Genomic DNA, 12,191 nt, shown 5'->3' with positions numbered 1-12,191 from the left:
ACTCCAGGGAAATTCCTCATCCCCACTTCCTCCCAAGCAGCCCAAGCAGAGCCCAGAATAGCAAAACATGCAGGACAAATGTTTAGAGATTGTTTTCAGTGGGAAAGTTGTGTTGGCTCCATCGCCTGTCAGGCGGATGTTGTCAACCCCCCCCTCCCCAAAACCCTACTGTAAATACTCTTATTTCAGCCTCACTTCATCTTGTTACCAAGCAACTTTAGCTGCAGAAAAACACAACACATCCACGGGAACAAGAGCATGCACAAGGGATCAGGGCTGGTTTTGCTGTAGTTAAATGGGTTTCAGTGTAATTCCATATTTTCTCCTGTTGAGCTTAGCTGAGTACAGCTTTCCAGGACTTACCTTCCCATGACTTTTTGTTTAAGTATATGTAATCAATAAATTTTTGTCTAGCAAAAAATGTGAGAGTGTTATGCATTTGCCGGAGCTTTGTGCACAGTCACAATGTGTTTGTGGCAGCAAAACCCCTACAAGCTGCTCCATGGGTGCAATGAGCCCAGTATGCTCAGCCAGTGCCCTTGAGCCTCCCAGATGCATTTCACCTCCACGGCATCACTGTGCCATCAACCCAACCAGAAATACAACAACCACAAGCAATCAGCATCTTTGCTCCGACCCATCCCAGCAATCAGGTTTATGTGCTGCTCTGCTCCATGAAAGAAGCTCTTGAGCAAAATTGCTCACTGTGCACATGCTCCCCTTTTATTTTATTTTCTCCTCCTTTTCCTACTGCCATGTTTCTGTGTTGTCTGACAAAGGTTTGGAGGGATTTATGGGGACAATAGGCTGGTGGTGACAGGGACATGGCCATGCAACGTGAATTGTGCTTTACAGAGTGTAGAAGAGGCACTGGAGAATATTCCAGCCCACCAACCTACAGACTGGAGAGTTGGGTGGAGAGGAACCTGTTGAGTTTTAACCAGAGCAAGCGTAGAGTCTTGTACCAGAGGAGGAATAACTGCATACATCAGTACAGTTTTGGGGATAACCTGAAGAGCGAAGCTCTGGGGGTCCTGGTGGATGACAGGTTGGCCATGAGCCATCAATGTGCCCTGGTGGCCAAGAGGCCAATGGGATCCTGGGTTACATTCAAAAGAGTGTGGCCAGGAGGTCAAGAGAGGTGATCCTCCTCCTCTGCTCTGCCCTGGTGAGCCCACATTGAGTGTACTGTGTCCAGTTTGGAGCTCCCCAGTTCCAAAAAGACAGGGATCTCCTAGAAGGAGTCCAGCAGAGGGCCACAAAGATGGTAAAGGGCCCAGAGCATCATCTGTATGAAGAAAGACTGAGTGACCTGGGTCTGGTCAACCTGAGAGGATGGGTTTATAAATATCTGAAGGGAGGTGGGAGGCAAATGGATGAGCCCAGGCTCTTCTTGACGGTGTGTAGAGACAGCACAAGGAGTACTGTCCTCAAAGTAGTTCTCAAAGTAGTGCATAGGAACTTCTGTACTAACATGCAGAAGAACTTCTTTATGGTAAGGGTGATGGAACGCTGGAACAGGCTGCCCAGAGAGGTGCTGGAATCCCCTTCTATGAAGATAGTCAAGACCCCTCTGGATGCCAACCTGTGTGACCTATTGTAAGGAACCTGCTTTAGCAGGGGGGATGGACTCAATGATCTCTTGAGGTCCCTTCCAACCCCTTTGATTCTGTCATTCTGTGACTTCAGTAGCAACACTGCACCCATTCTACAGATGAGGAAACTGAGGCAAAGAACGAGGAGCATCCAAGGGAAACCAAACCTCCTAGCTCTGTGCTCTATCCAAACTAAACCTCCAGGTCACCTAATACAGACATGGTTGAGAAACCATGGACCAGGCTGAGCCGGGTGGGATCTGCTTTGTTTTTCTCCAAGCAGTGGTCACTTCCAAAGCTGTGCACCTTGCAGCATGCAGTGCTCTGCAGCCAGCCTGAAGCACGTGCTGAATTCATCCCCACTTTAATTAACGCTACTGTAATCCTTCAACAAAAAGAGCAGCTCAGTATTTGTTTGGAAACACTGCCCTGTGTATAGTAATATGTATTTATGTATTTTAAAAGGCAGTCATTAAGGGGATTTTCTCTATTTCCCATATGGGCTGCATGAAGAAATAAATGTGTATGTGCTGCTCTCTGAAAAAAAGGAGTAGATATTGGATGAAGATCTCTGCTTGGGCTTCCCAAAATCACGAAATTGGTCTAAAAATGATATGGTACAAACCAAACCTCAGTTCCCTTGAATTTATCTTTAAAATCTCTCTGGCACCTAAGCCAGACAAAGGTTTTCAGTAGTTTCATCTCACCTGTGTTTCCTGCAGAAGGAGCAATGAGGTGGGGAATATTGATGACAGGTGGACGGTTGGGTTGGGTGATGTTGGAGGTCTTTTCCAACCGTGGTGATGCTATGATTTTATGAATGCTCTCATGCTTCTGGCAGCCTTTCTAAACTGTGCTGTTTATTTTGCTCTTCTTTCGTCTATCAGCGACGAAAATTAATAACTGTTTGTTTTAAAACCAGACTTTGTTCTACAATGTAGTAAATCCATTCCCTTCCCCGTGCGTGATGGTTTCCAGCCAGGATTTTCTATGTTAAATTGGAAAGCCTGTCACTTAAGTCTTTTGCAGATACTTGCAGGCCATATCTTGTTTGCTTGCTCATGTTCTGGACGCACAGTGGTTTATCCACGGAGACAGAGCAGTGCACAGCACTTGGGGAAATGCCTGGGATTCAGTCAGAGCTGACCCTGGGAAATGCGAGGCAGATGCAGAAATGGGCAGAATAATTTCGGACCGAAAGTGTTTCGACAAAACAGCTCCCGTTGCCCAACAAGTGCAGCTAAATACAAGCTTTCTCCTCCAACTTGTCAGGTAATTAGTGAAGGAAGCATATGGCATCGCCTGGAAGTGTTGGAAGGGGATCAACACCAGACAAAGCTGGGGAGGGTTGGGTGAGTGGGCGTCATGTGGAAATAATGGGATAGGGAGAAGTGGGAGGCGGCGATGGGAAGGGGTGGAAGCCCGTGGTTCTGGCATATGGCTGCCTTGGCAGTGATGGGGTGGATGAGGATGCTGGGTGTTCCCAAAGGCTCGGTGGGAATGCTCTTTTCCTCTCACTGTTTTGGGGAGCTGCTGCTGAGGAGGTGGTAGTAGGGAGGGGATCTTCAGTGAGGATTGTGTGTGTGGGCAAGTGTAGGGCTTGAGCAGCCGGACAGGGAGCCTGGACATGCCAACATCCACCCAGTGTCCACCCATCACCTTGGAGGGAGATTAGCCAAATTATGGGAGAACAAGGCAAAGGCAAATACACCTGGTTTTTCTTGTGGTTGTTGGTAATAGGCTTCATAGAACCACAGCATGGTTGGGTTGGAAGGGTCCTCAAAGCCCCCACAGCCCCACCCCTGATGTGGACTGGCTGCCCCCCACAGCTCAGGCTGCCCAGAGTCCCACTCATGGCCATGGGAACCTCCAGGGATGGGGCACCCACAGCTCTGGGCAGCAGTGCCAGGGCATCAGCACCCTCTGAGTAAAGAATTTCCTCCTAACTCTCTCACCTTTTAGTTTAGAACCATTCTCCCATATCTTCTCTTATCCTGTCTTTACCTTGTCTTGGTAATAGGGCTGTGTTGTTTACAACAACTCCCATCACGAGAGGTTGGCAGAGATAATTCAGATCATGGTCACTGTGTCTTAGGCAAAAGTGGAGGCAATTGTGGTTACATCCAATCTTGCTCCATGAGTCTTCAGTTCAGCAATATCCAAAACAAACTCATCCTTTCTATGCCGTTATTGCGCTGATGTGGCATTTTACATAGGAAACACCTGCAGCTTGCTCATCCACCCCAGCGTGCAGCAGTGATGCTGCCATGCCCCCGTCATGACACTGTTTACTACTAAAAGCAATTTTGTCACATGGAAGTAAAAATACACAATTAGCTTGCAGAGGAGTATTGCAAAGCCGATGCCAGGATTAGCACAAATGCTGGAGGTGTTGATCAATGGGAATGTGTGATAAAGAGTGAGTGGTGATGCAGATAATACACCTCCAGCTGGTTCAGAGTCCAACTCCAAATGGTTGGAGCCAGGCACACGGACAGCTTGCTGACCACCTGGGTTTAGCAGGAGTATGAGAGACCTGGGGAGGTAACTGATTTAATAAATCCTATTTATCTTCAAATTGTTTTGGAGGTAGGAAAGCTGAGCTTTAAAAAGGTCAAATGCTAATAAATACTAATAGCTTGCTCCAGCTGCTCGGTTGGTAAAGGATGCTGAGATAAAATGCCAGAGAGCAGCGCTGGATGCTGTGGGCACAGAGTGTTAAGATTCAAGTGGCCAATGAGTAAAGCAACCTCACAGTCACAGCAGGGCTTTTTGATGCTGATTGTTCCCAAAAGGTGAATGAAGTTGTTTGTGTTTGGACTGGGAAGTTCAGTGGCACAGGAGTGGCTTCCCGGATCAGTTTGGCCATGGCTTTGTGTAGCTGAGTGCTGAAACCTTGAGGGATGGGCAGCTATCAAAGAGGTCTGGGGCTGACATTCCTTCCTTCTGGTTTTGTTTTGGATCAAATACAGTGCTGGTAAAAAGTTGGAAAGCATAATAAAATAGTAGAAAAATACCAAGAGATAGTAAGCAAAGAAAATAAAGAGTGATTCATCACCAAACAGAAGTTCTTCAGATGCTTAGGCGGCATTTGTTGGCCCTGGGCATGGATTCCTATTAGTGGGTTGCTGTGTGTTTAGACCATACTATGCATAACTGATGAGTTCCTTTGCCAGTGAGCCCCCACCTCTTAAATCCACATGCTCCCTGTAGTTGGTTTGGATGTGAGGCTGTAGCAGCAAAGCCGAAGAGAGAAGTGTTCTGTGCCCCTGTGGTGGAAGATGCCTGTGTGATAGAGGAGCCCAAAGTGCTGGATCAGCCCAGTCAGGTCTGACTTGCATCCTTCAACTCAGCTTCAGAAAGCCTTTTATCAGTTTGGTGCAAGAGTAGCTCAAGATGTGAGGATGTCACATAAGCCAAGTGAGGAAACCCGTAACAGGGTCATAAGTTTGAGCCCGTGAGCTGCAAAGGGCCTTTGTGCATGGAGCAACTGAAGCTTGGGATTTTACACTTGTTTCATTGCCCATGTTATGTTGCAATAGGCTTCAGGTGTGTCAGTGCCAGAGATGAGGCTGCGGGGCAGCAGAGGTGGGTGCACCTGTGCTTTTGGTATCAGAGACCATACGGATACTAGAACTGACTTTTTGGGAAGGAGAAGTGTATTTGTTTTAGTCGTGTGGGAGTGCATTTAAAGTTCTGCAAATAAGCAGCCAGAAAATGGATGTCATCTCCTGGTTTTTGTCTTGAAAGTATGGAGAAATCACAGCTCTCTGACATATGCTGACATCAAGCCCTTGGGATAGAAAGCAGTGAAGGACCAGGAGCCAGCAGATGGTTGTGATCCCAACAGGGAGAAGCATCCCTTGGTGCTTCCCTCCATCGTGCCCAGCCCCTCATCAGCCCAGCGATGCTCTCCTGCCTGCATATCTCCTTTTGAGCAGTATTGACCAGACAAAAGTCCCCAGTGGCATCATCCCACCAATCCCAGCTTAATCCCCTGCCTTCTTCTTCCAGAAGAGACGACATTCGAGGCTGGAGTCAAAGTTCAGATCCACAGCCAGTCGGAGCCGCCGTTTGTCCAGGAGCTCGGCTTCGGGGTGGCCCCTGGATTCCAGACCTTTGTGGCCACCCAAGAGCAAAGGGTAAGTCCCACATTTCGTCTGCACACCGAGGTGCCTCCGCTGGGTCTCATCTATGTGCTGATTGCTCCCTGAGAAGTGATGTGTGGTTTTTTTTCACTCCTTGCTCCAGATTGGGAAGAGGACAGCTCTTCTTGTTTCCAATACATTACCCACAACCCTCACAGTTTGGGTCACAGAAGGGATTCCATCCCTGGTAATATCCCTGATTGGCTTTTTGGTGTTTGTGGTTCCCCTATGGCAGTCTCTAAATGTGCTGAGTACCATCCAACCCAGTGTGACAGGTTGCTTTTTTACAAAAATCTCTCATGCTCCAAGGAGATTAAATGAGACCAGAGGAACGCGTTTCATTAAGCAGAGCAGCACGAATCCTTTCAGGTTGGCACCAAAACAGTCACGTTATTTATGCTGACCAGTGGTGGGAAGCTCGTGGCCCAGGGTGCATCACCATCCCTGCATCCCAGCAGTGGCACTTCACAGTGCAGATGGATGCGATGTGACACGGCGTCATTAGACCCAAATCCTGGGTAGGTATTTGGAAAGCTAGGGAGCAAAATAATTTTCTCCCTACTGTTTTTGGCCACAATGCCTTTGCTCCTGACCTTCCTGCCTCATTGCCTCTCTTTTTCCTCCCTGTTCTCTTGCCTCCTCTCAATGCAGCATGGTGGGTCGATGGCTGGAGTAGATGATCTCAGTGCTCTTGTCCAACATTCTTTATCCTATGAATCAAACTGAGGAGAGCGAGCAGACTCTCATGGAGGGTTTGCTGTGATCAAACCTCAGCAGAGATCAAGGCTGCAGAACTTCAGCTCTAAGCATCTCAGCAAAGTCGCCACCAAATATATCTTTAAGCCAAGGCATCTCTCCAGGTCCCCGGGTACCAAAATACACCTGGAGGCTGCAGCATTTCAGTGAGGCTCATTCATTACGACGTGCTTGTGTGTGCTCATCCCAGAGATAACGAAGGGTGTGGGTTCCTGGTGGGCGGGCGCCAGGTGGAGACTTCTCAATTAAAGCAGAGCAGTGTTTTGCTGTGTCTTGTGAGAAGTCTGGTGGGCTGGAGAAAATGAGCAGCTCTATTAGCACTCGTTTGGAGTGTAACACCTCGGTGACAGTGAAGGCAAAGGGATCTTCAGGGGCACAGTGAGCACCTGCTGAAGTCCAGAACAGCTCCTGCCCCATCTATGTCCCAACCACAGGCCAAGCCCTGTCCTCGTGCTGCTCAACCTCCCCAGACTCACTCTTGAGATGCTGCGTGGCCTGGGCACACTTTGCTGTGGGTTTGGATGCATCAGCTATTGGAGGAAATGGCCTTGGAGACCCATGGGGGGCATTCTTCATCCCCTACCCTTCCATAAATCCATTGACAGTCATTTTGTGCTGCCCCAGAGCACCTATTGGGTTACAGCCAGCAGCCAGTCGGTTGGGTGAGCCCACTCACAGCCTGCAGCAAGGACCTCGAGGACTTTATTTTAGGTAGGAAGAAGCATAAATGCTGAGATTTGCTCTAAATCTTCCCAAATGCTACCCTTCCTACTGCCAACCTTAATTATTTTTCATTCTTCCTATTATAAAAAGCAATTGCAAAGGACTGTGTTAGGAAGACAACTAGCTGAGAGAAAAGAAATGAAATAAAAACCCTCCCTCTTCACATCCCTCCTTCAGGAAAGAAGATGACAGTGAAGCAGAATTTGGGAGGCTCTTTGCTAAAGCATGTCTCCCCTTCTGTGGGCTTTGCCCCAGTTTCAGTGCTGGCAGAGGGCAGGGCTCATTGCTGCTCAGTGCCAGCCATTCTGGAACAGGTTTAAGATTGTACCACAAAGCCTTAGCCCATGAGACACAATAAGGTCACTTTATAGCCTAATTACAACTACTAATTACAACCACTGCAGCACAAGCATACTACTGCCTTGTCTAATTACCCCCCAGGGCACACCTACCTCCTCCCAGCCCAAATGAGCATCTCTGATTCAGGGCCCAGATTGAGTCTTTTCTTAATACCTCATCTCCACGGCTGGGGTGGGCATGTGCTATTCCTGCCATAAGTCAGAGCAAAAGGAGGAAAACCCCATGAACATCACCCAGAGGACTGAGTCCAGCCCATTATTGCAGTCCTAAACTGCATGTTTTATATCACCATGGTCAAAAGCAAACCATGACGGTGTGATTTCCTTCAATGTTGTTTGAAAATGAGCTGTCAGTCGAAAGAAGCAACAAAAAAAATCACTTTTTCTCCTCCTTCTGCAGCAGCTGAGCCTTCCAGCAGAGTGACTTCTAAGAAACATTTTCCAGGTTGGTGGTGTTAACGCAGAGTAGTGTTGGAAGCACCCAGGGAGCACTGCAGATGGGGACACTGCAAGCAAGCTGTGCTTGCTGAGTCAGCAAAAGCAAAGGCAGTGCTAGCAGGGGGTTCTCCATAAAAGCTGTTTGTGCCGTGTTTTTCTGCTGTGGACATGTCAGACTGAAGCAATTTCATCTAATTACTTGGAGTTTAGGAGCTAGGACAGAGCTCCCCAAAGCTCAGGCACTGCTGGAGGCAGTGCGGTGGCAATTAAAATGGGAGTGGTTTGATGGAGGACGTCAAAAATCCTCTCTGAGTGATTTAGGAAGGGAGCTGGGGCAGTTCACACGGAGACGTGAGACTGGCTGCTGTCTTCCGGGGATCTTACACTGTGTTACATGAGGAGGGGAGCTGGAAGAACTGGGGCAGAGCAGAGATGCTCTGGCCATGCAGGAGAGCTGTTTCTATGGCAATCCGTGAGCCTAATGAGTAAGGTTTGTTTTCTCATGAATGAGCCAAATGTGGAGCAGCAGCACAGGAGCTGGCTGCAGGCACAGGCAGGCTGGTACCAAGCAGGGCAGGAGCACCATGCACAGGGCTGTGCCCTCCTGCTGCTAGATTTGTGGGAGCGCATCCCCAAATTTCCCTTTTCCCAGCACTTTTGGGTGAGCCTGCAAAAAAACCTTGCGTTGTGCATACCATAGGATCAAGGAGTCATCAAGGTTGGAAAAAACTTCTAATATCACGTGGCCATAATAGCATTAGAAAGGCTGTAATGCACACTGGCATTCATATTTTGGAATATCCATTAAAAATAAAACAGATTCCTCCTGGATTTGCCATCTTTTTATCCTATTTTCCCAGCTGTGCTTTATGGCATCATTGCTGGTGGATGGGATGGGTAACTGCTGCTCCCTGCCACGCCACCGGCACCGTGTGTTAGGGAAGATGAAAAGCACACTAAAATGGCAATTTCTGCCAACTTGGCAATAAAAATTTAAGAGGCTTCAATTAAGCAACAGGTTCGAAGACGGAGCAATATTGTTTTATAGGGCTCTAGTGCGCCTTGGAGACTCATCCCCTTGTAATGTTTGCACGGGACAGAGAGCATCAGCTACCAACAACTGCAGGATCATGAAGTGTAATTACAGAGCCAGGAAAATGGGGCTCAGGGTCCGGCAGTGCTCACTCCTATTTTCAAACAGGGCGTACGTAGGCTGTTGCATTTGAAAATCGGGAGCAATTAAGTGACGTTTCCCTGGTTTGCCAACGCTCACTCAGAGCATCTTCTACCTACAGTCTTACACCTCCTCCTGGAAATGTTAGCTCTCAGTTTCCCTCAGTCCCACACACTCTCCCTGTTGATTTCCTCCGGTCTGTCATTGGGCTCTAATTAATTAAACAGCAAGAAGCCAGCCAGCAGCCAGCGGTGGCAAAAACATCAGCACATGGGTTCAAGGGGGGATGAATGGAAGCCATTGCAAGGATGTTTTTCTCGGTCAACTGTGTGGTTTTGCTTGGAAAATTTCATTTGGAGTTGGCCTAAAAGGATACAAGGGGAAATGGGCTTGGAGCAAGCAGTGGAAATGAGTCCGACTGAGGAGCAATGAAGATAGAGAGAGATTTGAAAGGGCTGCTTTGGGAAGGAAGTTGGTAAGAGAAACTCCTCAAGCACATCATGGGTGTGTATGGGATGATGGGCAACAGTGTTCTGTTAACCATTTGCTTTGTGACAGGGATAGCAGATAGATTTTATTTTAAAAGATGGAAAGCCACTTTCTGAGCATAGCAGACCTCCAGAAAATCCAACGCACCCCCAGCTTGGGCACCTATGTGAGGCTGGCCAACGTGGTCCAACAAGTAGAGCCCACATTGACCAGTGGAATGTGAGATGGTACTTCTACTGACAAAGGAGGTAGCCAAGGGGGAAAAGGCAGAGCTAATTGCCATTTGATTGCAGAGTTAATTGCCATCCCATCCATGGAGGGTTTCAAGGCTGGATGGGATTCTGGGCAGCCTGGCCTGGTGGGGGGCAACCAGCCTACAGTATGGGGTTGGAGCTTGAGGTCTTTCAGGTTGCTTCCAACTAAACCATTCTATGATTCTGTGATTTAAAATACAAGCAGAAGGCACAGTTCATTGAGCACGGGCGAAAAACACGTGGAGCTGCCACCCAACGACTTTTGCTTTGCAAAATCATTCCCAGGGAAAAGGGAACCTGGAGGGGCTCACAAATCACAGCGTGCCCAAATGAATGTTTTCTCCCGGTGATTATTCAAATCCAGGGCTGTGTACCCTTGCCAAGCACCGCAGGCTGCTGGAAGGGTTAAGCTCTTGTCAGTCAAGATAATTTTATTGGTGCAAATGGGAAAGAACAGCTGCATGGCACACAGCACACCCCGCCTGGGCAGGGAGGCGATAAATAGAGAAATTCCAGCATCATTAACTGGGAGATGGAGACAGGAACCTGCAGCGTGTACACTGAGCTTTTTAAGCATTTTACAAGTGCTAAAGCTGTCTGGGATTGAAAATCTATTAAGTTGATGCCATTTGATGTCTCATTAAAGAACATAGGTTTCTGGTCATTATTTCATTTGCAGCAAAAGCAGACACACCTTGCCTTGAGGCTATAAGCTCCAGTGGTGGGCTGGTGGCTCTGGATGTGCCTGGAGCACGATGACATCGGGTGGTGCTGAGCCAAAGCAGATTTATGGCAGAGCACAGCTGCAAACAGGGCTGGAAGCAGCTTTGCCACGTTCCCACACTGCAACCGCTCATTGTAATCCCCTAATAGCAGGAATCAAGGCAATTTAACGAGCACTTAATTAATTAATTAAGTATTAATGACGGCGAATGTGAGGGGATGCGTTTGTCGGCCTCAATTAGGGGCTGACGCTGAACTCCAGCTATTGGGAAAGCAGATCAAAATGATGGATCAGTGCCACTGAACTGAGGGCAGAAACTGTTCCTGCTTTGCTCTTTTCATCCTTTCCTTCCAGCTTCTAAGGGACGTCACTCATTGCTGGTGGTGAGGAGCAGCTCAGCATCCTCGGGCAGCATCTGGTCCAGCACCAAATCCCACTGCTTACTGCATTTGGGGCAAAAATTAGCACTGCACAAAAGAGGGGAAAGCAAAGCAAGTGAGGCAGGCAGCATGGTGTGATGGCTTTGTTAACTTTGTTAGCTCTGTGCACTGGAGATTCAGGTGTCTGCACTGCACAGCCCAGGCAGACCCCAGGGTCAGGTGTTGTGCATACAAAGGCTTTGCATGAATTTGCAGCCCTGAGAATGCACCAGTTGCATCAATGAGAGGGTTACAGGGGCTTGCAGGGAAGGATGCTTTTGCAGACAGGTTCACCGTTGCACTAACCCCTGAGTTTGCACTGACCACAGAGCTTGCAGTGCTCACGGGAGCACGGATAGGGCCATGCAATGGGAGAAACTTCAGATTTTGCTCCATTGCTTTTTAGTGCAGGGATTCAGCTGTGGGCTGCAGAAGTGTTTGCCCTCTTGCTCTGAGCCTTCCCCTGCAAAGGGCACTCTTGCAAAAGCACAGCATGGCTGTGGGTCTGAACAGGCTCCTCTCGGGGAACGTTTCTGAGGATATGCCTTGCCTGGAAGCAGCACAGAGCTGAGTCCCTGGGGATGCACTTGCCCCCTCCTGAGAGGTCCCACACCCACATGTAGTGCTGTTCAGTTGAGGATTCACTTCTGATTACAAATTACAGAACACAGGGGAAGCAACGTGCCTCTGAAACTGTAATTACAATGGAAGCTCCACTAATAGCCCTTGATGAGTCCCTCAGAGAGGGAGAAGTTCGTTGACTTGCACAAGGGAGGGGGGAGTCTTAACACTGAGAGCAAAAAATGGGACGTATGGTGGCACGTGGTTCTGTGTGCTGCATGTTGGGGAAGCTGGAAAGGAGTAAACTGTGGGCAAAGCAAATGGAACCCCGTGATTGGAGGGAGAAGCAAGCCAGCTTTGCTTCACTGCATGGGGTCTGTGCTAATGCAGGTCATGGGCGGATAGTGCTCGTGGTCCTGGATCTGGAACAAGACTTAACTCTGTTAATGATGCTGGCTTTAATTAAGCATTCAGCCCGTGCAGCTCCTGCAGACGCGGTGCTGGTTCACAAACACCATGGCTCACATCCAGTGCTGGCTGAGCAAAAGCTG

General features: G+C 48.5%; 1 protein-coding gene across 1 annotated transcript in view; it reads left to right on the top strand.

Annotated features, from left to right (window-relative positions):
• The window catches only part of LOC100539998 (acid-sensing ion channel 2), a 38,786-nt gene that overhangs the window by 16,972 nt on the left and 9,623 nt on the right, over positions 1 to 12,191 (top strand). Inside the window, exon 2 of the mRNA XM_019623401.1 lies at positions 5,610 to 5,737. Coding sequence (XP_019478946.1) covers positions 5,610 to 5,737 — 128 coding nt within the window. The remainder of the gene's footprint in view (positions 1 to 5,609; positions 5,738 to 12,191) is intronic.

The sequence above is a fragment of the Meleagris gallopavo genome, chromosome 29, assembly GCF_000146605.3.
Source record: "Meleagris gallopavo isolate NT-WF06-2002-E0010 breed Aviagen turkey brand Nicholas breeding stock chromosome 29, Turkey_5.1, whole genome shotgun sequence".
In the NCBI taxonomy this organism is placed as follows: Eukaryota; Metazoa; Chordata; class Aves; order Galliformes; family Phasianidae; genus Meleagris; species Meleagris gallopavo.
Note: the sequence above shows the minus strand (reverse complement) of the source record. Positions and strands in the feature narration are given on the sequence as shown.